Source organism: Bombina bombina, chromosome 5 (assembly GCF_027579735.1).
Source record: "Bombina bombina isolate aBomBom1 chromosome 5, aBomBom1.pri, whole genome shotgun sequence".
Lineage (NCBI taxonomy): Eukaryota > Metazoa > Chordata > Amphibia > Anura > Bombinatoridae > Bombina > Bombina bombina.
The window spans coordinates 703,591,794-703,617,601 of NC_069503.1; the positions used below are offsets into that span (position 1 = coordinate 703,591,794).

The window sequence follows — 25,808 nt, forward strand, 5'->3', positions numbered from 1 at the left end:
AACCTAGGTAGGCTCATATGCTAATTTCTAAATCTTTGGAGCCCTTTCTGCTGAATGCATTTGACAGTTTTTCACAGCTTTGCTCAAGTTATTTAAGAGTCAGCACTAATTGCCTGAAATGCAAGTCTGTCAAAAGCACTGAGATAAGGAGGCAGACAGCAGAAGCTTAGATACAAGGTAATTAAAGAGGTATAAAGTATATTTCTATAACAGTGTTGGTTATGCAAAACTGGGGATTTTATAAACAATGACATTTTTGGCGTTTACTATCCCTTTAAGAAGCATTGAACTGGTGAATATATGACTAATCTTTACTTTGACAGCATAATTCTATTTAGCATTTATTTAGTGTTTCATGTCCCTTTCAAATGACTTATTTACCATTTACATCTTCTTTGCTGCATATCAGTATTATTATCGTGAATAATTATCTTTTTCCTTTCTTTTTTTTATTTTGACCCCTCAGCTTAGACCATTTTTACTAGCAGGTTTATATCACTCTGGTAGCTAAGAGGTTAAAGGGATTTTCCCATTTCCCATTCATAAACTACGTAGTGTGGTCTCATTTAAGAAAAGGAATCTTGCGCGCAGTATGATAATTGACCAGTAGGTGGCTGCAACAGACCCTTTATATTGCACCAACCTAAATGTCCGTGCTTTAAGAAATGAGTCAGTATCTGCTGCTATGGAAGGAAGAGCAAGTTACAGAAACACCTATGAAGTTTTCTCTTTCCACTGCACAGACTGTGTGACACTGTCAAGAAGAAGAGAGCTTGTGTGATGATGAAAGTGCACTCCTAAGGTTTTTATGCCTCTCCTTAAACTCTGCCCTCACTCAGCAGCTCAGCCAGAACAGGGCTGGTATCTTGTGCTCTGTGTCATACATAAGAGTGTGTTGCTAAGCTCAGAAGATGAGTATTTGGGGCAAGAAACAACAGACCTGTGATGCTCCCGTCTGAAACTGGACATAAAAAAAGACATAGAGCAAATTCTGGAGCAGAGTAAATGGCAGAGTAAGACAAGTGCAGCTGGCAGGTGATCCCTCTTTATTCTAAAGTTCTGTAATATTCTGTGCATCACCGAGTCACATTGAGGCATGTGGGATCATGAAGGCGACCTCTCACCCCTGAAGTTCTATTGACAAATCAGAGTGTCTAGGTGTTGGGTGCAGGTGTTTCTGGCACTGAGTATGCACAGGGAAGCTTTGCCTCTCAGTGGGTTACTGTGGGTCTCCTGCATACTGCTGCTCCCCCTGATGCAGGGGTCTTTGGTGAACAGCAGCAGGAGATCCGGTATGGACAGCGGCTTCTTGTACAGGCGACTGAAAAGCCACGAGAAGAGGGAGATGCAGAAGGAGATCCTGTCCATCCTTGGATTGCCCCACAGACCCAGACCGGTGCATGGACTCAGCCCTGCCCAGCAGCACCAGCCTGGCAAGCTTAACTCGGCTCCTCTTTTCATGCTGGACTTGTACAATGCCATGTCCGGGCAGGAGCAGGGAGTGGACACCAAGGGCTGGTCACAAAGCCACCAGCTGAAGGTCAAGAGCTTGCTGAGCAGCCCGCAGGACAGTGCATTCCTCAATGATGCTGATATGGTCATGAGCTTTGTCAACCTCGGTAAGTGCCAAGCAGAGTAGCTATGGGTGTGAAAACCCATACACTGCTCTCTGTGATGCTTCTTTTTATCAGGCTGGTTAGCTAGTTTTGTGTTTTCAACCAAAGTGATTCATTTTTAGGTATTGATGAAGCAGAACACATGGGAGTTTCATATAGGATAACATTTACCAATTATAGCAATATATATATTAATTAATTAAAGCTGGGTCTGGGTTGTTGTACACTGAAGTTTATTTGTCTAGTTACAGTATATTTCCTACTTAGCATAATCAGCCTAGTGCTGCTTTTCTGCAATTAAATTATTATAAATGTTAAAGAGAAAGATCAAGTCTAAGTAATTGTCATGCAGTCTATCAGGACACATTTAAGTGCCACCCCCAGCAATAATTTTAATAAGGGAGTTAGCAAATTATCTGTTAGTAATAAGAACATATATTTTGATAATACACTAATCACTCCCATATTGCCTATAAAATACACTATTAATTGTGTTCTCTTAATTATCTTATGTCACATTTATAGAGTCCATAAAGATGTCACATATTTAAGTCATTTAATTAGTAATGTCATCTGAATTTCAGCACAATGCCAGTGTGATGCAATATTTTCTTATAAAAAATAGTGATGAGAACTTTTGGTCTATTAACACATTTTAGATAGTATTTTTAGTGACATTACCTCACTGGTTACACAGTGCTATAAGGTTTTGTGTCCTAATTGATTTTCAAGGTAGATCCAGTTTAAATTTTATGTACAACCTACTAAAGTGAAACATTTTAATGCCATAGAGCTATTGTGGGTCCTATAAAATGCTATAATGGTAACATCAAAAGTCTCAGAACATTCCCATGTTAGTGTAGAAGTCTGCCTGCAGCTTGTTTTATTAAATTACTACAATTATGTGGTGTACAAAAGTATTCATTTTGTGTCTGAGGCTTCTGCTTTCTGGACTTGCATTTTAAGTCGGTGCCTGCCTTAAATATTACAGCTTACAGTCTAGAAATAATTTTCTTCTTTTTGAGACAACTTTAAAAAAAAAAAAAAAAAATTCTTTAAAAAGAGAATGTTTGATAATATTTACTACAGGTATGTAGCAGTGATCACCTTTTATAACACTTCTAATAGATATAAACATAGAGAATATATTTTGCAATTCTTTTGATTTAGTTGGGTATCCCTCCTTGTATGGATTCATTAAATGATTAACTGAAAGTGAGTTGCCCATTGTTTAGCTAAAACATGAAATGCTGAATATATTATTTAAAGGGCCACAATAGTGAATACATTACATAATCAAATTTGCTAGTGCACATCATTTTATTACTATATACCCCATAAAGGGGTTGGACTTACAGTTAAAGTACCACTCAGAAGCAGCAGAGAACTCCTGGCCCAGAGCGGAAACAGCTGATAGCCAAATCAGCAGCACTAATCTCACAATTGGGTCATGTGACTATCGCTACTGATTGGGTCAGCAGCACTTCCCTGTGGCTCTTTAACAGTACTTTAATTGTATTTTAAACCCACACAAAGGGAGTTTTAAACACATTGCAGGGTCGCTAGTGATAATATTATAAGCTCTAATAAATTAGCGCATGTTATATTTTTCATTATATTGTCACTTTAAATGACTGTTATTTGCTTCTATTTTGAGACAAGTATTGAACTCCAACTGGTTTAATACTTGTATCTGATACAAACCCATCCATTTATAAAATATAGACGCATCCATTACACTTTATTTACACATAAACTTGTGATGTCATCTGTCAGGGTTCTTTTAATTACTAAATGAGGAATAAAGTAGATTTTGATTTCTAAGCTGAGATCAAATTGTTATGCATCATTAAAAGGACAGTAAAGACAATATTACACATTCATGATTCCGATAGAACATGCAACTTTCCAATTTACTTCTGTTATCAAATTTGCTTTGTTCTCTTAGTATTCTTTGTTAAAGAGTATACCTAAGCAGGTTGATAGGAGCTTAGCAGTGTGCACATGTCTAAAGCAGCCTATGGCAGCAGTGTTTGCAACTATGTATAACATTGCTTTTAACAACATTACAACCACTGCTGCCAGATGGCTAAAGACACGTGCATGCTCCTGAGCTCATCAAGGATTACTCTTTAACAAATGATACCAAGAGAACTAAGCAAAATTAATAATAGATGTAAATTGGAAAATTGTTTAAAATGACATGCTCTATACTATTCCTGCAATTTAATTTTGACTTTACTGTCCCTTTAAAGTTATTCCACTGTTTAATAATTGATTACATTTTTCCTTTCAGCTCATGTTTGGTGCAATCACTGTCATACATCTATCTCTCGCACCCTTACACAGAAGTTACTTTGACACATTTGAGCATTTTCTCCACTCTTGTGCCCAGTAGCAATACTACCAGGTGCAGCGTCTCGTAATCTCTACTTGGCAGCCATATGTATAGCCTACAAAATATAAGAAAATAAATAGTGGATTGCAAAGCTGACAGAAGTCCTTCTTAGTGAAAGTGCTTATAGGCGTTCAGTCCTGCTGGTAATGCATCATTGCTCTGCGCTTACCTTTATCCTCACTAAATAAGCTGTACTTTGCAGTGACTTCAAACACGCAGTGTTATTTCTACACCTTCTGTATATCCTGATCATCAAACAAGTGCTAAGCTAGTGTTGTTCTATTCATAAAAGGTTATTTTCTTATTGGAATGTTGTAAAGAATGGGTTAATATAGAAACTACAGAAATATTAAAGGGATGTGAAAGTAAAAAATAACATTTCAGATAGAGCATGCCATTTTAAGGTACTTTTAAATTAACTTCCATTTTGAAATACACTTTGTTCTCTTGGTTTCCTTTATTAAAAGACATAAATACATGTGCTTGGTTATGATGGCAACACACATATTCCTTTTGTCATTGTCTCACCAGATGTGTTCAGCTAGCTCTCAGTATTGCATTACTGCTCCGGAGATGCATTTAATTATTTTTTTAATCCTGTTGCAGGGGTGAAACACATAGATATGTGCAAGCAATAGTGCAATAAAAAATACTGTAACATATTTTTTGCACTTTTATGTCCCTTTATTATACTGTATTAAGCTGATCAGTTGAGATTAGTTAAAGGGACATTAAACCCAAACTGTTTCTTTCATGATTCAGTTAGAGCACACAATTTTAAATAGCTTTCCAATTTACCTCTGTTATCTCATTTGTTTTGTTCTCTTTGTATGCTTTGTTGAAAAGTATACCTCGGTAGGCTTAGAAGCTGCTGATTGGTGGCTGCACATATATGCCTCTTGCTATTGGCTTTCAGCTAGCTCCCAGTAGTGCATTAATGTTCCTTTAACAAAGGATAACAAGACAATGAAGAAAATTAGATAATAGAAGTAAATTGGAAAGTTATTACATTGTATGTTATAGCATAAAATAAAAAAAAATGGGTTTAATTTCTCTTTAAGGAGATTATGTACAGATCAAAATAAATGGAAATTATGTTCATTTTCTCAAATTATTTTATATTGCAATACTGCAACTTAAGTTTCCTTAAGATGATCATCCTTATTTGAATTATGAAGGCAAAGGACTAGATCCTTTGCAATCCTATTAATAGGACAACTGTACCAAAAGTGGATCACAAGTCATAATGTTCAAGCCCCTCAAAATTTAATGGGTCAAGTGTGTTAAAAAATTACTTAAAGGAATTTGAATGCAATTAAATGGATTAGAATTGTTCTCCTTTAATTATAACATTTTAAACAATCATGATTGGTTAATTATGTTAATTATTCAGAACTGTAGATAGATGGGTATCAGGTGTGTGATAAGATGGCAGCACTGCCTGTGTGTGTGTGTGATAAGATGGCAGCTGTGTGTGTGTGTGCGTGTGCAAGTGTGTGATAAGATGGCAGCACTGCCTGTGTGTGTGTGTGATAAGATGGCAGCTGTGTGTGTGTGTGCAAGTGTGTGATAAGATGGCAGCACTGCCTGTGTGTGTGTGTGTGATAAGATGGCAGCACTGCCTGTGTGTGTGTGTGATAAGATGGCAGCACTGCCTGTGTGTGTGTGTGTGATAAGATGGCAGCTGTGTGTGTGTGTGTGCAAGTGTGTGATAAGATGGCAGCACTGCCTGTGTGTGTGTGTGATAAGATGGCAGCACTGCCTGTGTGTGTGTGTGATAAGATGGCAGCACTGCCTGTGTGTGTGTGTGATAAGATGGCAGCACTGCCTGTGTGTGTGTGTGATAAGATGGCAGCACTGCCTGTGTGTGTGTGTGATAAGATGGCAGCACTGCCTGTGTGTGTGTGTGTGTGATAAGATGGCAGCACTGCCTGTGTGTGTGTGTGTGATAAGATGGCAGCACTGCCTGTGTGTGTGTGTGATAAGATGTGTGTGTGTGTGTGTGTGTGTGTGCAAGTGTGTGATAAGATGTGTGTGTGCAAGTGTGTGATAAGATGTGTGTGTGCAAGTGTGTGATAAGATGTGTGTGTGTGTGTGTGTGTGCAAGTGTGTGATAAGATGGCAGCACTGCCTGTGTGTGTGTGTGCGCAAGTGTGTGATAAGATGGCAGGTGTGTGTGTGTGTGTGTGTGTGTGCAAGTGTGTGATAAGATGTGTGTGTGTAAGTGTGTGATAAGATGGCAGCTGTGTGTGTGTGTGTGTGTGTGTGCAAGTGTGTGATAAGATGTGTGTGTGTGTGATAAGATGTGTGTGTGTGTGCAAGTGTGATAAGATGTGTGTGTGTGTGCAAGTGTCTGATAAGATGTGTGTGTGTGTGTGTGTGTGCAAGTGTGTGATAAGATGGCAGCACTGCCTGTGTGTGTGTGTGTGTGTGTGTGCAAGTGTGTGATAAGATGGCAGCTGTGTGTGTGTGTGCAAGTGTGTGATAAGATGTGTGTGTGTGTGTGTGCAAGTGTGTGATAAGATGTGTGTGTGTGTGCAAGTGTGATAAGATGTGTGTGTGTGTGTGTGTGTGCAAGTGTGTGATAAGATGTGTGTGTGTGTGTGTGTGCAAGTGTGTGATAAGATGTGTGTGTGTGCAAGTGTGTGATAAGATGTGTGTGTGTGTGTGTGTGCAAGTGTGATAAGATGTGTGTGTGTGTGCAAGTGTGTGATAAGATGTGTGTGTGTGTGTGCAAGTGTGTGATAAGATGTGTGTGTGTGCAAGTGTGTGATAAGGTGTGTGTGTGTGTGTGCAAGTGTGTTATACGATGTGTGTGTGTGTGCAAGTGTGTGATAAGATGTGTGTGTGTGTGCAAGTGTGTGATAAGGTGTGTGTGTGTGTGTGTGTGCAAGTGTGTGATACGATGTGTGTGTGTGTGCAAGTGTGTGATAAGATGTGTGTGTGTGTGTGTGCAAGTGTGTGATAAGATGTGTGTGTGTGTGCAAGTGTGTGATAAGGTGTGTGTGTGTGCAAGTGTGTGATAAGATGGCAGAACTGCCTGTGTGGTGGCAGGATTGCCTGATAGCACAATACAGGTATCAAGCTATTATATAGTAGAGGGGTTGCTCTGTGTGCTTGTTGGGGAGCATGAGTTAGGAAGATTAGATGGCACCTTTTGCCAAACCAGGTTTACAGAACATTAGCAGTAATTTGCCCAAATACACTTTCAGTACTAAGTGAGTGAGTAAAATACACAACCATGACTGCAATGTGCTGCTACACCACACCCACTCAAAAGTGGTATCATATCCCTTTAAATCTTTCATTATTAAAGACACCAAATTTTCATATAACTGCATGTAATAGACACTACTATAAAGAAGAATATGCACAGATACTGATATAAAAATCCAGTATAAAACCATTTAAAAATGTACTTAGAAGAATTGGCTGAGAAAACTAGAAGAGCAGACCCTCTACCCCTCCCCTGCATATGAAAAGACCATTACATAAACAGAAGCAAACAGGAGTCTGTAGACATCAGTATACATCTAAAACTTTGGGGCTTGGCTAGGAGTCTGGAAATCAGCACAATGTTATTTAAAAATAAGCAAAACTATACATTGTTACAAAAATCACTCCCAGATGTGCTATAAAAATGGATCATCTACTAAAACATTTATGTAAAGAAAAATCTAGTGTACAATGTCCTTTTAACATGTACTAGATCAGGGAAACCACAATGGAATTGTAGACACCCTCCAACCCTGAGATGAACTTTAAACAACCAGTACAGCATATCATATATAACATGAGGTGATAGTATTTTACAGTACAAGGATGCAATATTCAGAACAAAGAATGGTTTAAAAGTACTTATTTGTGCTCTTCTATAATCTGGGCATCTTGTTTCTTTCATACCCTATTCAGCAGTCACAGAGAAAGTACAAAAGTCAACTTGAAGCAAGTCTTTATAAATAAATCATTTCAACAATGACAAGGTAGTAAGATTACCACTGGGGAGATGGGGGCACAGACTTGCTGACCACTGAGGAAACTACTTAAACAATGATTGCATCACTGGGAATAGCAGACAGCATAATCTAAACTAATATTTGTGGTTTAGCTCACTTTCTAAATCGCGCGTTGCTTGATGTTGTCATGAATGTAATTTCTAAATGCAGATGCAGGAGCAATGGAAATGTGCAAATTTTGAAAATAATGTAAAATAACCGGATTATACTAGTATTCTGTTTCTTTACAAACCAATTTATTTCATTCTTCAGAGTAACTGTAGTGGTTACTTTATATGAATCGCTACTCTTATTCCTTTACAATTATACAATATTTGTAAAGGAAAACAATAATGCATGCCTGATTTTACATCAACGGCCTTACCAGTCAACACTTTTTGATCCCCTACTTATTTGATATTACACAATAGTGGTCACTTTTTATCATTTTTGTCAGTCAGTAAATGACTAGATATCTTTAGTAATGCTGGCTAATTACATCACCAATATTATATATATTTTGTACATTGTTTTATTTTATTTTTTATCTCGTTATACAATTTATAATTTTTTATTTGTTCTCTTGGTATCTTTTGTTGAAAAGCAGGGATATATGCTTTAATGTTATAAAAACTGGTCATGTGTAAAGATGCTCGCAATCTTCTTTGCAAAGTCAATTTAATTTTGTTTTTCATCATTCTACTTAAGGGATATTTATTTAACCTTGTAATAATTGGCTTAAAGGGACATGAAACCCAATTTCTTCCTTCATGATTCAGAGCATGCAATTTTATACAACTTTCTAATTTACTTCTGTTATCAAATTTTCTCCTGTTGGTATCTTTTGTTGAAAAGCATGGATGTAAACTTACGAATGTGCATGTCTGGAGCACTTTATGACAGCAGTTTTGCAAGAATGTTATCCATTTGCAAGAGCACTCGATGACAGCACTATTTCCTGCCACGTAAAATGGAAACGTGAAGCTTGTTGTACGCACGAGCCACACATGCTTTTAAAAATGGTAGATCATTGGTGTCAAAAGTGTGATTAAAGTGAGTGCTTATGCTTAGATATAAAAATATTTTTTTGGGACTGCACACAACAAACACAGACAACACATACAAAGTCTGGAACTCTCTTGTAAGAACACAGCAAAACTCACAGCCCTGGGTGCTCACCAGCACTCACAGACAGCTGTACAGCTCCCAACAACTCAGGCAGTTAAACCCAAACCACCCTGGGTGCAAAGCCCATAGAGAAAATGACAAAAAACGAATATTAACATGACACATAGAAAGTCAGACACTCTCTTGCAAGCGCGCTAGATAAAAGCAAAATAGAAGAGTAAGGTTTAATCTAGCTGTTTGATTGACTTTTTATCTGGAGCAAAATTCCAGGGGGGGTAAGGGCCCCCTTCCCCACCCCTCCAGACACCCATGTGTATGTGTATCCTGAAGGGCTCTGTTTAAACCCTTTTTCTTCTTCTTTATAATGTAATCTAATACACAGCATCATTCCACACACTAATAAACACTTGTGCAGTTGCTTATGGTTGTAGTGAATAGAGGACTCTTGATATTGTTTAATCATAAAAATTAATGGTGTGGTCAAACTTTCCTTGTAAGAAAACATTAACCACAATTATTAAATCTTTGGTGAGTGACACACTAAGTTCTAAGGTAAACGTGCATTAAAGGTCGGACAATAATTCTACCAGAAGATATTACATGTCCATCCAAAAGGTTTTCATTATGTCATTACCGCTGTAATCTAGTAATGCCTCAGGAAGAATTAGACAGACATATTGTCAGGTGCCCTTGTAAAGCCTGAAATCAGCGTTGGTTCCATAGGGGTCCTGAAATCACCTTGGTGAGTGCTGTAGTGATGTTAGGAATCTGTGGAATATACAGGGGGGGGGTGAATGATCCCTAATCAATAGTTTACAATACATTTTGATAAAATAAAATGAAATATAACTTGAGTATGATAAATAAATTAGGCATTCTGGCCTTTAGGCATTTTGGCTACAAACTTCTTATGAATATAATTTCATTAAAAAATAAGTACAGGATGTGAGAGAACTGAACCACAGTTAAAGGGACAGCCTACGTGGACATTTTTATTGTTTAAAAAGATAATCTCTTTATTACACATTCCCCAGTTTTTCATAACCAACACAGTTATATTAATATACTTTTTACCTCTGTGATTACCTTGTATCTAAACCTCTGCAGACTGCCACCTTATCTCAATTATTTTGACAGACTTGCATTTTATCCAATCAGTGTTGACTCATAAATAACTCCACGGGAGTGAGCACAATGTTATCTATATGTTTTCTATACATTGCAGGTAGGGATAAAACAGGCAAAAGCTCTTTAAAATGACAAAATAAAAGTAAAGTAGCAATGTGTAAAGAATTTAATACACTCTAGCAGGTCAAATGGATAATTGGGAATCACATTAAAGGGTAGACCATTTTACAGTATATACCACCAGACATCACAAGCCTAACCTTGCCACATATCTGTTATTATTTGTCTTCAGCAGCAATTATATGATTACAAACCAAAACAATAAATAGTTTTCTAACATAATGACCATGGCTGGCTGTGTCAAGTAACACATCTGGTTGGCTCCTCCAAATAAGGTAAGTGGGGGTGGAATTTGGATATTGGGGAAAAAAATGTAGCAGACAATGTGTCAATGCAATCCAAAAATGTTCACACTCATCTAATATGTAGATTATGTTCTAATATGTAACAATATGCATTCATTATTTATTTATCTTGCTTTTGCTGTAAAATATATCTGTATGTTTTAGTCCCCTAAGTGAGGCAGGAGAGCCTCCATTGTACCAGAGCCTGCAAAATTCTACATAATGATTTTATCTTTTCCTAATTGACAAAAGAGACCAGGAACAGGCTTTTCATGCAGTTTATCCATTAACTGTTCTTGTTTTGCAAAACCTTGTAAATTGTGCTAACAAAGTGATTTTTATACATTTCTGTTGCAATTCAGCCCTTAAAGGGCCATCATAATCATAATATATCTACTTTGTGCTCCTTTTATTATAGGCCGGTTGGACATGATTTGCAAAGGCTGTCCGCATTTAGCATTGCTCAAGCAATGCTTGTGCAATGCCTCCCCCTGCTCGCTAGCAGCCAATCGGTCGCTCGCAGGGGCTGTCTATCATCCCGATTGGACAAGTTAAGCATCAGTGGTCTTAAGACCACTGCTACTTAACTATTGTTCCAGGGGAGCCTGAAACACGAGGGCTCTGAAGCAGCTATCACTGCTTGATAGATGGAGTCCTGTGTCTGTCTCACATGCAGGGGTTAAACAAACAGTAGTGCAGGGTCGCTAGCTTTAAAATTACATGAGAGCATTTAATTTTTGTTGGCAAATATGCCCCTTTATTTGCTGATATGTGCTATGACTTTAGCTGCCCCTGCTAAACCCCCCTTTTCCTCCCATTACCCTCTTGTCCTGGGTAGAACATACAACAAATAAAAAGGTGACTGCCTTGACAATTTATGGCTGATGAGAATTGGGGTGCTACAATAATGTTTGTGGGGTGCTTAGAAATCCCATAGACTTGCTGCTGCACTATTAGAATCAGCCCTCCTCACCTTGTTGACTCCTGTAATTATAAGAATAGCTACAGCTGATATTGTGCACAATACTGACAGCTTCCAGCTATAGCTACAGCTGATATTGTGCACAATACTGACAGCTTCCAGCTACATACGGGAAGTGTCTTACACTGTATTGCTCACTGAAATGAAAATGTGCTGACTTTCTGCTGTTTTGTGAGGGTGGTTGCCTTTTTGCCATAGATTGCATTATTGTAGTGCTTCCTGCTTTTCCTTTGACATTAGCTGGATTATTGTTTCAAATCTTATCGTTCTTTTCTCACATGATGCCCAGGCTGTTTACTTCCTCTAGGAAAAGAAAACTACAGCAGTTTAACTAAACCTTCCCAAAGCCAAAAAGATGTTAAAATTGTATGTGTAATATGTACAAAGCAGAATTTTCTTTGCTGTATTATAAACATTAGCTTCATGAGTATTTTCTGTGAGCCTATGTTGTACTAGCAGTAATAGCAGTAATTGCCAGCCAGGGAACCTGTCCACTCTCATCTAGGTCTGAGAGAGCTTTTTTACTTAAGTGCTCCAAAATTGATTCTGCTAATGGATAACGCGTTTTCACATTTTGAAAATTATTCTTTAAAAGTTCATAGCATGTTTTATTATAAAGGGGAAGTATTACTAGGGTAAAAAACAAAGTCACTCTTGGGACCAAAAAATATAACAATATAGCTTCAGACATAAAATATATTACACTCTCAGCACAAGAGCAATATTAAACTAGAGAAAGGATGGGTGAGTAAGTTTCCAGCCTTCACAAAAATACAGGACACTTAAAAGTACATGAGTTGAAAATTTAATGCCTAATATGCCTCAATACATTAAAAATATGGAGCAGAAAAAATGATGGACCAGTCAGGAGGGTCAAATCTCTGCTGTTTACATGTGTTGCTGGCAAAGAAAAGAGGTACAATTTTTGATGTGTATGTGGCTGTCAAGGGATAAAATAAATGTCTAGTTGTAAAAAACATACATGGTAGGATCAAGAGTGGTGTCTAAGGTAGAACTTTTTGGGGGGGGGGGGGACATTGTGTGACACCACAGACCGTTGTATCCAGTCACATACAGTCCAGTATGTTTATGGAGGACGACTGACAACTCTATATGATATGCTCATAGGAGTATGATATTAGTTTTATTTGATATTTCATATTCATCTGTAATTGTGTCTTATTGTATGCGCTTATATGTACCTAACTGGAATCTTTAACTTTAATTAGCCTGTATGATTGTTCTAAGCCCTCAATAAAAAAAATATATAAATAAATTGCGGTTTACCAATTATGTAATCTATACACACAGGGATCCACATCTATTTCCCCAATTTACAAGGCATTATTAGCCTCAGACAATGAACAAACATTGGAACATGTCAGCATGAAATGGTCAGGGCTTCTGGAGACACCCATCTCCAAGGCACAGATTAAACACAGCATCCAAAGAGTTCACAGGGCTACATTATCAATGGATCTTAGAGAATCAAACACTAAAATTCTTGAACTGGCCTACGTCACGCTTAACCCCTTAATGACCACAGCACTTTTCCATTTTCTGTCCGTTTGGGACCAAGGCTATTTTTACATTTCTGCGGTGTTTGTGTTTAGCTGTAATTTTCCTCTTACTCATTTACTGTACCCACACATATTATATACCGTTTTTCTCGCCATTAAATGGACTTTCTAAAGATACCATTATTTTCATCATATCTTATCATTTACTATAAAAAAAAATATAAAATATGAGGAAAAAATCGAAAAAAACACATTTTTTCTAACTTTGACCCCCAAAATCTGTTACATATCTACAACCACCAAAAAACACCCATGCTAAATAGTTTCAAAATTTTATCCTGAGTTTAGAAATACCAAATGTTTACATGTTCTTTGCTTTTTTTGTAACTTATAGGGCCATAAATACAAGTAGCACTTTGCTATTTCCAAACCATTTTTTTTTCAAAATTAGTGCTAGTTACATTAGAACACTAATATCTTTCAGGAATCTCTGAATATCCATTGACATGTATATATTTTTTTTTAGTAGACAACCCAAAGTATTGATCTAGGCCCATTTTGGTATATTTCATGCCACCATTTTACCGCCAAATGCGATCAAATACAAAAAATCGTTCACTTTTTTACAAATTTTTTACAAACTTTTGGTTTCTCACTGAAATTATTTGCAAACCGCTTGTGCAATTTTGGCATAAATGGTTGTAAATTCTTCTCTGGGATCCCCTTTGTTCAGAAATAGCAGACATATATGGCTTTAGCATTGCTTTTTGGTAATTAGAAGGCCGCTAATTGCCACTGCGCACCACACGTGTATTATGCCCAGCAATGAAGGGGTTAATTAGGGAGCATGTAGGGAGCATTTTGGGGTAATTTTAGCTTTCGTGTAGTGTAGTAGACAACCCCAACTATTGATCTAGGCCCATTTTGGTATATTTCATGCCACCATTTCACCGCCAAATGCAATCAAATAAAAAAAAAACGTTAACTTTTTCACAATTTTAGGTTTCTCACTGAAATCATTTACAAACAGCTTATGCAATTATGGCACAAATGGTTGTAAATGTTTCTCTGGGATCCCCTTTGTTCAGAAATAGCAGACATATATGGCTTTGGCGATGCTTTTTGGTAATTAGAAGGCCGCTAAATGCTGCTGCGCATCACGCGTGTATTATGTCTAGCAGTGAAGGGGTTAATTATGTAGCTTGTAGGGAACTTGCAGGGTTAATTTTAGCTTTAGTGTAGAGCTCAGCCTCCCACCTGAAACATCAGACCCCCTGATGCCTCCCAAATAGCTCTCTTCCCTCCCCCACCCCACAATTGTCCCCGCCATCTTAAGTACTGGCAGAAACTCTGCCAGTACTAAAATAAAAGGTATATTTGGGCTTTTTTGAGTTTTTTTTAGCATATTTACATATGCTGCTGTGTAGGATCCCCCCTTAGCCCCCAACCTCACAGATCCCCCACCAAACAGCTCTCTAACCCTCCCCCTCTGCCTTAATGGGCGCCATCTTGGGTACTGGCAGCTGTCTGCCAGTACCCAGTTTAGAACAAAAATGTGCTTTTTTTTAAGAAAAATCCCTTTTTCTGTAGTGTAGCTCCCCCCACACCCAAGAACAACCCCCCACCCCTCCAAGATCCCTTTTACTGAAGTTTATTTTTTTTTAAATTTTTCCCTTTTCCCCCACAGTTACAATCAAATTTTCTGTAGTATAGCGGTTCCCACCCGCTCCCGCCCCGTGCACGCGCCCGCCCGCCACCCTCTGTGCACGCGCGCACGCGCGCGCGCGCGCCCCCCGTCAGCTCCGGCCCCGATCCCGCCCCCCTCCACCTTATACGGCCCATCGATGGCCGCCCACCCGCCTCCCAAGTCAGCTCCCACCCACCAACGTTACCGGCCACCGATGTCCGGTGCAGAGAGGGCCACAGAGTGGCTCTCTCTGCATCGGATGGCCATGCAGGGTTATTGCAGGATGCCTCCATATCGAGGCATCACTGCAATAACCGGAAAGCAGCTGGAAGCGAACAGGATCGCTTCCAGCTGCTTTCCACACCGAGGACGTGCAGGGTACGTTCTCAGGCATTAACTGCCTTTTTTTTGAGGACGTACCCTGCACGTCCTTGGTCGTTAAGGGGTTAAGCTCTATAATAACTGGGAGTGGAATCCACTGGGAACTGTCCAAAGTGTTCACAAGCCCAAGCAGATTTGTTACATATGATATGGACCTGCCCCAAGTTGACGAAATTTTGGGGGATGATCCATTACTGGTTGCGGTCCCTTAATGTCTCTGTTGCTCCATTCAAACCTCAGACAATCACACTCTTAAACTGTCATAACCTCAATAAAACAGCTACGCTATTTACACACAACGTTATCCTTCAGGCTAGAAAGATTATCTTTAGAAACCGGTTAGACAAAGAGGCCACAACTTTGACGCAGTTAAAAGAGAGATACATAAACAACTGCTATATGAACAGACGGACACTGTAGGAGACATATCTAGCCGCACAGCTCGCTTTATGAAAAAATGGGAGGTATATTTACATACCCTTGAAACACCTCAGCAAGCAAGAATGTTATACCCCATGTGTAACTCAGAGTATATTCTTGAGGCTCAATTAAGAGGGGACTGGCAAATAGATGTTGGGGAGTGATTGTCGCACGGTATGGTGGGACTGAGCAGCAATAGGTAGGAGATTGGACCATGACACCCTGGGAGGAGGAGATGGCTGGTTGGTTAAATATTAATAAAATGTAAAAGACATGAATTGTTGACGTTTGATCTGATGAACAATGTATCTTTTATTTTCTGTACTGTATGATAATCAAACTTATATTATCACTTAATGATGTTAAATCCCACTTTGTGTGGAATAAATGTTTGCTGTATGTCCTTTGACTGAATAAATAAAAAAAAATATATAAATAAATAATGAATGAATGAACATTGTAAAGTAGTGGAAACATTTTATTGTGAATTTAGTTTAATCTGTATGTCCCTTTAAAGGGACATTAAAGTGGAAAGTATTTATGGACTTTATAGCTCCATCTTATATATGCACTTGAGTGAGAGGCAAGTGAAGGCACCAGGGTTGAGTAAAAATTACTAAAACAACACTTTGCCATTTAAAAGGACCAGTTAACTTAGTCTTGCACTGTGTCTAAAGATAATACATGATCTCTTTATTGGTAAAAATCAATATGAAATTTAATTTAAAAAATATGTATAAATAATATAAATGAAATATCCTTGCCTCAGAATCCTGATACAATTTGTTTATTTTGAGCTCAAGGCAGCGTGCTGAAAATGTAGACATTGATTGGAGCAGCGAGCAGTGCATTAGCAGTGTTCAGAATAATGATCATTTGCATAATTATAACTATAGAAATGAGCTCCTATCCGCATGCACAATAGGGCCATAGTTATGCGCATGTGCAGTGCCACAGGGTTCGCTCCAATACCATTAGTGATTGCCAATCACATAAGCGCTCAAGCAGGGCTAAAGGACACGCTCAGTGCCTCTGACGTCAGTGCTAAGACAATGCACATGCTCACGCCATCTAGCGCTCGACCCCTAGGAAGCCCTCTGTGATTCGATATGGATAGTGAGTATCATGGAGGACTTGGAAATCATAAAAAATTCAAATAAAAAATATGGATAAACTAAAAAGAAATGAATACTACAACTAAATAAGATATTTTAAATTTATAGTTAAGATTTTTTACATTGATGAAAATATGGGTTAACTGACCTTTAAATAAGCACATTTATATTACACAATTACTTATACAGTCCCAACATACTTTTCATCATGAGTCTTTCAACACTTACAGTAGACTTTAAGACAATAATTGCATATTTTAGTAGCATAGTATTATGATTTTCAAGAAATTGCACACTAAGGTCACTTTCTCCAAATAAACTGCCTAGATCTGCAAAGTCTATCAAGAATTCTTATGACATCATAAATCACAGTTCCTCATTTTCCAGCAGTAGCATTCTGGCTATCATCTATTTAATGCCTTTGTGTAGAATCATTACAGGACATTTCTTTCTGTCTAGATTTCTTTTCCTGTAACTATTTCAGTGCTGGTCGGAATACTGTCTAATAAACTATTTACAAACACTGTGTGTCTGCTTAACCCTTTCACTGCTGAGCCATTTTCATTCCCCTGTGCTCTAGATGCTTTTAGTTGTTTTAGCCCTAATTGCATTTACTAAGCAGTTTTAGAAAATAACTTATGTTTGCAGAAATTTAAATATGGGAAAATACAAAATATATGAATTTATGAAATGCAAAACAAAATAATTACATTTTATATAATTTTTGAGTCCTGTATTGTAAATAGCAACACAGGAATCATTGTTTTTCTTAACTATAATAATTATTAATAATTATTCTTAATATTTGAATCAATATTTCACATTTAATATTTCAAATATTGATAGCGTTAATGTAAAATATCTATACCTATATATCTATAGGAATAGATGTACAGGTATATAGAAATATGTATTTAAAATTAAAACAACATTTTCCTGTTTGTAAAGAACATTGGAATGTGAAATATTTACAATAAATACACAGTAAAATAAATAGTAGTATGGAATTATTATTTATTTGTACACACACACACACACACACACACACACAAAACATATATATATATATATAATTTTATAGCCCTTTGCAGTCAACATGGCTATATACTGTCTATTATACCATATACCTTTGAACGGTTATAAAAACTTTTTATTAATATTTATGTGAATATTTTTTTAGCAGATAGTATTTATTCGAGGTCTTGAGTCTCGCTAACCCAACGCTCATCAAATTAGATTGCGCTCAAGCAAACATGTTTACATTCAACTTGTAATACACATGCAAATAAATGCACTTGCTATATTCTAATATTGATTGCGCAAACCTTAGCACGCTACTTGTAATCTAGCCCTAAGTAAGTGATTGACATTTTTACAGGAATCACTTAGTAATGGCAGGGGTATGAGTCCCCACTTAGGAAAGAATCCCCTCTTCCTACACGGGGTCTCATGCCTCTTTCACATGAGGGGTTGCAGGATAATCAGTCTCAATAATTTCAGTGTTTTAATTACATTAATTTTAATGTACATTTACATGCTCCTTTTTCTTTACATAATACCACTGCAAACATTTCTATTCCTCCTGATTCAGCCTGTATTGTTGTGGAACGTAATTTGCCTTTACCAGATACATTTAATGGGGACCGGCAGCAGTTTAGAATTTGTATTATGTATTACGAAGTAATGTTTTTCTTAAAACCCAAAACTTTTTGCTCAGATTTTGTGAAGGTTAGAATCTCTGTTTATTGTTTATCATATTAACCTTTTAAATAGTATCACAATTTATTATTTTTTTTTAGGCTAAACCCCTTGATACATGGGACCCAGTTTAGGATTGGTGAATTAGTTCTCTAAATAATTTGATGAAAATAGCTATACTATTTGATTGCAAATTCTGGGGAAAAAAGGAGAGAGAAGGGGAACAATCAGACTTTATTGAGGAAAACTCTTTCTGAGGAATTTGCTATAACCAGAAAATTTGTTTCTATGTGAAGAACATTGGAATGTAAAATATGCATAATTCATGTCAGGTATTGCTCACTTGGTTAAATACGGTCGGGATAGTGTGCGAGTTAGAAGTGTTTTTTTTTTTTTAAATTAGCGCTCTATTGAACTCTATGAGGAGAAGAAGTTGCGATATAGAAATCGTCAAGTTATCGTGCGATGGCTTCCTCTCATGCACAAACATTTTACTTTCAACTTGTATTATGTTGGCTAAACCGCATGCATTAAAAGTGTACTTCTGGTGGTGTTTGTGTGCAAGCGAAAGCGCTAAATAATGCTCCACTTTGTTTTGCAAGATTTAATTTGCTAATTATATTTCATTCTGGTTTAAGAAATGGCAATGTTGATGCATTGAGGCCCATTTATCAAGCTCTCAATGGAGCTTAAGGGCCCGTGTTTCTGGCGAGCCTGCAGGCTCGCCAGAAACAGCAGTTATGAAGCAGCGGTCTAAAGCAGGCGGACAGAGATTGCCACAATTCAACCCAATCGAGTATGATCGGGTTGATTGACACAAATGCTGAATATGGAGAGCGTATTACGTATCCCTATGAGATGAAGTTGATTGACATTAAAGCAGCAATGATCACTTTAAACCCTTTTAACTATATATATATATATATATATATATCAGTGATGTGCAGTCACTAGAGGCAGGTGAGGCAGTGCTTCACCTTTCATATGGGCAAAAATATATATTTTTTTATTGGCTTTAAAAAAAAATTGTAATTTTTTTTCCCCAGCATTTTTTTTCACAGCTAGATGTTGTGCAATGGAGAGGCACAAGCAGGTCTGCCCACCATTACACAACATGCTGCGCCATCTACTGGATGACAGTGGTTAAGATCATTGCATGGCCCATAAGTGCTTTATTTGAGGCAGTCCTATTAGGGCTGAACCAATCCAGCGAGAGGCATTAGTAAGTGGAACATAGGGTTGGGGCTGGATGTTAAATCATATAAAACAAAACAAAAACGGAAAAAAACAACTTTCATATATTTTGTTGCTGTCCTGTGAACCTGCTAGCTTTGCTAAAGTGAAAAGGAGAGTTCTGTTCTTCCCCTCTAAGTGCAGTGGAATGTGCCACTGTCACTTCCTGAATCCTTACAGAGCAGGAAGAGAGAGGCACAGAGAGCAATGTTTCTGTTCAGCCACATCTTATTGAAGTAAGATTTTACTGTAAGGGATTCTGTTAGTGAAAATGATAATTTAATGAATGTGGTTTAGTGTTTTTTACTCTTTTACAGCAGGGTCGTTTTTCTATTTTGTTTACTCAAACTTTACACCCACTAACTTAGCAGCTTGCCTCTGTACACTAAATTATAGACTAATTTTCTGAACTCTCTGTAGCTCTGCTGTTTTATTACTTTAAAATGCAGTGGTCCCCCCTTGTGTGTGTGTGTGTCTCTCTATCTATCCATCTCTCTCCTTATGTGTTGTTCTCCCCCATGGTCTCTTTCTCTCTCTGTCTCTCTTCCTCCCCCTCTGACTCTCATCCCTTATGTAATGAAAGAATCTATAAGCATAATTTGCAGCATTAAAGTAAAAAGTATGTTTTAAACATATTTTAATGGGCATGGATTTCTAGATCTCATAATCAGAGCAAGCATTGTGTTATCTGGCAAGAGTTTCTGTTACAATCCTTTTAGACTAAAATCAGATGTTTACTAAGTTGACCAGTTTTCCAAGACACCATTTAAAGGGACATGAAACCCATATGCAAATTTAAATAACTTTCCAATTTACATCTAATATCTAATTTTCTTCATTCTTTTGATGTCCTTTGTTGAAAATCATATCTAAATATGCTCAGTAGCTGCTGATTGGTGGCGGCACATAGATACCTCATGTGATTGTCTCACCCATGTGCATTGCTATTTATTCAACAAAGGATATCTAAAGAATGAAGGCGTATCCTAGCCACTGCCTCACCAACCTCTGACGTCACTGCACGTCACTGATATATATATATATATATATGCTGAAGGAGAGGGGAGGAGCCCATCAATAACGGTTACCTGAGAGTCAAGCTATATTTACTTATTATTTAGTATCTCACAAAAGCAAATATAGGTGCAGATATGTTCCTCCCTTCCCATTCTTAATATATATATATATATATATATATATATATATATATATATATATATATATATATATATATATATATATATATATATATAAAAGGAAAATATAGAATGAAGGTAAAAATTGTAAAAAAAAAAAAGGGGGTAAATGGATTCCCTAGCCAGCACTTTCCATGTAAACATTATTATTAAATCTACAGAAAATCTACATGTATGGAGTATCTAGACACACCAAGATCAAAGAACCAGAAAGCACAAAATTCTAGAGAATATACAAATTTATTAACTACCTATATCTAAAACATATACAAAGTATTATAACACATTAAATATATTAAAAAACAGCCATGGCCATGGTAGTGGAAAGCTCACACTAATTAGACATCTATAAGGCTAAACGTAAGAATAATCACAGTAACCATGTCAATATTTAGCTATAAATATATGCAGTTAAACCTAAGAGCACTGTACTAATCATTGACTATGTAGTAACATAATGCACATAACAGTTAGATCGAAATTAAACAGACATGAGAAGAAGGCTTCCTCTTGCCTCTAGGATTTAACACAAAATTCTCACTCTGACACACAAAGCCCTCAATTGCATTGCTCCCCCTACATCTCAGACCTTGTCTCCAGATACTCTCCCTCCCGTCCCCTTCGCTCCGCTCATGATCTCCTACTCTCCTCCTCTCTTGTTACCTCCTCACATTCCCATTTACAAGATTTCTCCAGACTGGCTCCCATCTTATTGAACTCTCTGCCTCGCTCCACAAGAATCTCCCCTAGTTTTAAAAGCTTCAAGTGCTCCTTGAAGACTCTACTATACAGGGATGCATACAACCTACACTAACCTTCCTATCTCCACTGCTATCCACTTAAACCCCATTGTATGTAAGCCTATGAGCCCAGCAGTTTATAGTCCACCTTCATAAGAGCCAACTACAACAGTGCAACTCTCGGCAGGACCCTCTACCCATTAGATCCCTGTAATTGTTTTTTATATACCACATATGTTCATAGCGCTGCGGAAACTGTTGGTGCTCTACAAATACCTTATAATAATAATAATAATAATAAAGTCAGTTTGGTAAATCCTTTAATATAGACACTTGTAACTGTTGTCATAAGCAGTTCATGCAGGTTAATAGCAGTTATGCATAGCAGTCAAATATAGCAGAATTACAGTCCCACAATGTTGAAAAGTGAAACAGGCAATAGGTATAGCAAGATGAATGCATTGCAATTGTTGTAGACTTGGGGGTCAATTTATCAAAGCGTCAATCTCAGTGCATTTGCCGGTGTCAATACGCTCGCTAGACATCGCTGACGTGGATCTGAATACGATATCCTTATTTATCAAAAAAGTCATAAAAAACACACGCGTCAAGTACGGTGCGAAGAGCATCGGACTGTTAACTAATAGTCATCGATGTTGCGGTTATTTGGGTTTTTCACAACTTTATTTATATCATTTCATTACTTTCCATGAACAAGCACATTTCTCTAAAGCTAATCTTTTATTTTTCAACTGTTAATGTCCAAGAAATAGCTAAATTTATACCTCAACAAACAATATCTCATAGAAAGTTTTTTTTATATTTATTTGTTATACAAACAAATATGTTATATGATACTTGCACATAAATTATTGTGTATTTGTATTTCTAGAAGTCATGATATGCTTTTATCTCATATTTTTTATTTTATAAATGATTATTAATGCTAGAATTTGTACATATATGTTTGTGTGTGTTATGTCAGAAATATTTTGCAAATATATTTACAGTACATGTCCCTAAATTCCTTTTTTTGTTCTAAACCATGTTGTCTTTCATATCTCTGTGTTTATACCACTATATGTATATAGTTTAAATGTATTATTATTCTGAGCAGGAATAATTGCAAATATAACATGTAATCAGAGTATCATATGTATTTATTTGCAATCAATTGATATTTTAGGAGCTGGGCCAGTTTTCTCTCTGTACCTGTGTAACCCCTCCTGATTGCAATCTAGTTTTAAAAACGTCCCCTTAACAGGTATTATAAAATGGGCTGCCATATAAAATGACATTTCTTACTGAAAAAGAAATTAAAAAAAAGGAAGAAATACACTGAAAATAGCATGACAGTAAAGAGGTGATTTTAATTTCTGCTGTATCTGAATCATGACAGTTTAAAGTTAGGTGGACTATCCCTTTGAGCTATCAGCTTAAGATTATATTGAATCAAACATCAATTTGAATTTAAAATCCTTGTCTAAAATATTACACTGTGTGTCCTAATGTCAGCATCAATGTTTATCTTTAATTCTAAATTTACATATACATACTTTCAAAGTATAGTATACAATGTAACAAATGGCACTTACAAGTTCTGATGAGTGATCAATGACACAAGTATCGAGCAATTTGATTCGTTAGCGATAGTTTAAAATGTATATTTGAATCAGATTGGCTGATGTCATAAATCATGTGATTATGCATATTCCAAACAAAAGTGGTTGAAAAATGGGTTGTTTAGGAGTTTGCGTCATAATTGGTGCAAAAATTGTTGAGTCATAATTGGTGCGAAGTGGAGAGTGGGACTTGTATTACATGGCATAAACATGGTGCACATAGATTTTTCACAAAAAAATAAAAAAGAAGTTAGCTATATTATGTTGTGTATTTCATATTTATCTCTATATCTGTTTGTGCAACAAGTTTGGGGCAAAACTTTTCAACAAATTCGTAGAAATAATATTGTCCCCTTGCTTTGTAATGAGAGACAAATTTGTAGCATAATCCATAAGTAGTAATGTATTTTTCATTGGTATGCCTATTTTCTTCTTAAATGGAAAGAGTCCACAGCTGCATTCATTACTTTTGGGAAATAAGAACCTGGCCACCAGGAGGAGGCAAAGACAACCCAGCCAAAGGCTTAAAAACTCCTCCCACTCCCTTCATCCCCAGTCATTCTTTGACTTTCGGCCCAGGAGGATGGCAAAGTGTCAGAATTTTTAATTTTAGTTTTTGTCTCTTATAGAGGGTAGTACTCTTCGGCATGGGACAGGAGTTTTAAGTAGTCCTGTCAGTCTCTCAGTGAGGGCTAGGATGAAAGTTAGAGTCCGGAGATGCAGGGAGTTTATTTATGCAAAACCATCCCGACTCTTATTAATAGCTCCTCAAGCTTTCTTCTCTCAAGTCCATGGCGGAGGCGATGCTACTATCTGTCACACTTGAAGGGCCGCGTTCCTGTTCCACGGTGTAGATTTTGGTAAGATTGTTTAATTTTACTTTTTTTGCAATGTACTGTAATGTGAATGTTTCATGAGAGGCTACCACCTTGAGGGTCTAACTTATACATAAGGGTCTCAGTGAGTCTCTTTCAGGATCTTGGAATCGAGGGTTAATATCTCCTGAGGGGGGATATTGAACAGGGGGGTTTATAATCATGTTTGTTATGTGATTCAACCTGCTTATGTGCAATGTTTACTGGGCTTGTGGTTGGAACATTGAGGCCTTTGGAAGTGACGCTGCCTTTTGGTTGGGCGGTCATTTTTTGGACTGTACGGTTCACCTTGTGTTCGGGTGTGGCTACGTTCTGTTTTTCCATTTCCGCATTCCTGACCGTGTGGAGAAGGAAATTTTCTAGTCTGCAGGGGTCTGGTCATAGGAGGTGGTGAGAGCCCCAGCCATTGGGGTGTCAGGTGTCGTTTTAGTTTTTACTACTTTATTCCATATTTGTATATACTCTATCCAGTTATGGAGGATTCTGATGCTGAGACTGTGTTAATTTCAGATTCAGTTACAGAGGATTCTGATACTGAGACTATTTTGATTTCAGATTTATATTCTGTGTCCGGTGATGAATCCGGTGTGGCCTCGTTTACACCTGTCAACCAGTTTTGTTCCGTATGCCATTTCAGAGCGCCTGGTTCCTCGGGCTCAGGGAATCAAGGGACTGCTGAGCCATCTGCCTCTGGGGTCCTGTCCTCCGAGTGGTGAGTTCCCAACCAAATCATACTTCTGCACATGCGGGTAACCCAGTTTATGGTTCCTCCATGCGTGGTGGTGTGTTTCCCCTGTAGGTTGCAGCATGTTTTTGCTTCCACATAATGTTGGTGATTGTACGTCTGTAGAGTCCAGACATTTATTTGAGAATGTGCTCGTGCCCTATTGTCCCAGGCCTTCTGCCTTCGGGAGGGACATGAGTGTTATGCCTTCCATTACAGGATTGCGTGCCTTCGCGTATTGCTCAGACATGTTTTTCAGTTATTGAATGACCCTATTGTTTCAGTCTGATAATTTGAAAGGTGCACCTCATTAGACATCTGGGGACGAAGTAATCTCCTGATTGTTATTTGTTTGAGTTTTGTCTGGTCCTGCGGGTAGGCCTGTGTCTTTTTGGGCGTTAACCTCCGGTTTGCCTTATATTTTATTTATATCCGATGGGATGCCTTTTATTTGTTTTTGTTTCCTTCAGGAACCTTCTGGGATTGATACTCTTTATTACTTCTTCGGAAGTTGTTTGGACATGTTAGTCCTCGGTTAAAAATGTCTGTTTTTTGCCCTACGAGGGAGAACTTAGCAGCTTGCCGGTTGGGACCCTAGGTGCAGGCTGGTCCTGTCAGGTTTGTTCGGTCTTGCGGCTGTTCAGACACGTGGCGTTGTTTCTGCTCGGCTGGTTCGATAGAAGCGCTGAGTGCTCAGGTTATCATTGTTTTTCCATGTTCAACTAAGCATTCGAGAGGACCTGTGGGTCCATAAGGCGGGAAGGGTTGTTTCAGTTCTTTTAGCCTTGAATCATAGAGGACCGGGCAGGGGAGTTCTTCCTCTGTGTCACCCTATTTGACATTTGATTTCATCAGAACATAGAGTTCCTCCCCCATGTGGTGGAGGGTGGGAGGGCTTAATGCCCCTTACCGCTATTGAGTGGTTTGGCCTTCATTTTTAGGCCTC

General features: G+C 37.7%; 1 protein-coding gene across 1 annotated transcript in view; it reads left to right on the forward strand.

Annotated features, from left to right (window-relative positions):
• The first annotated feature begins 722 nt into the window (after positions 1-722).
• The window catches only part of BMP6 (bone morphogenetic protein 6), a 381,976-nt gene continuing 356,890 nt past the window's right edge, over positions 723-25,808 (forward strand). Inside the window, 1 exon segment of the mRNA XM_053714726.1 lies at positions 723-1,619. Coding sequence (XP_053570701.1) covers positions 1,190-1,619 — 430 coding nt within the window. The 5' untranslated portion in view covers positions 723-1,189.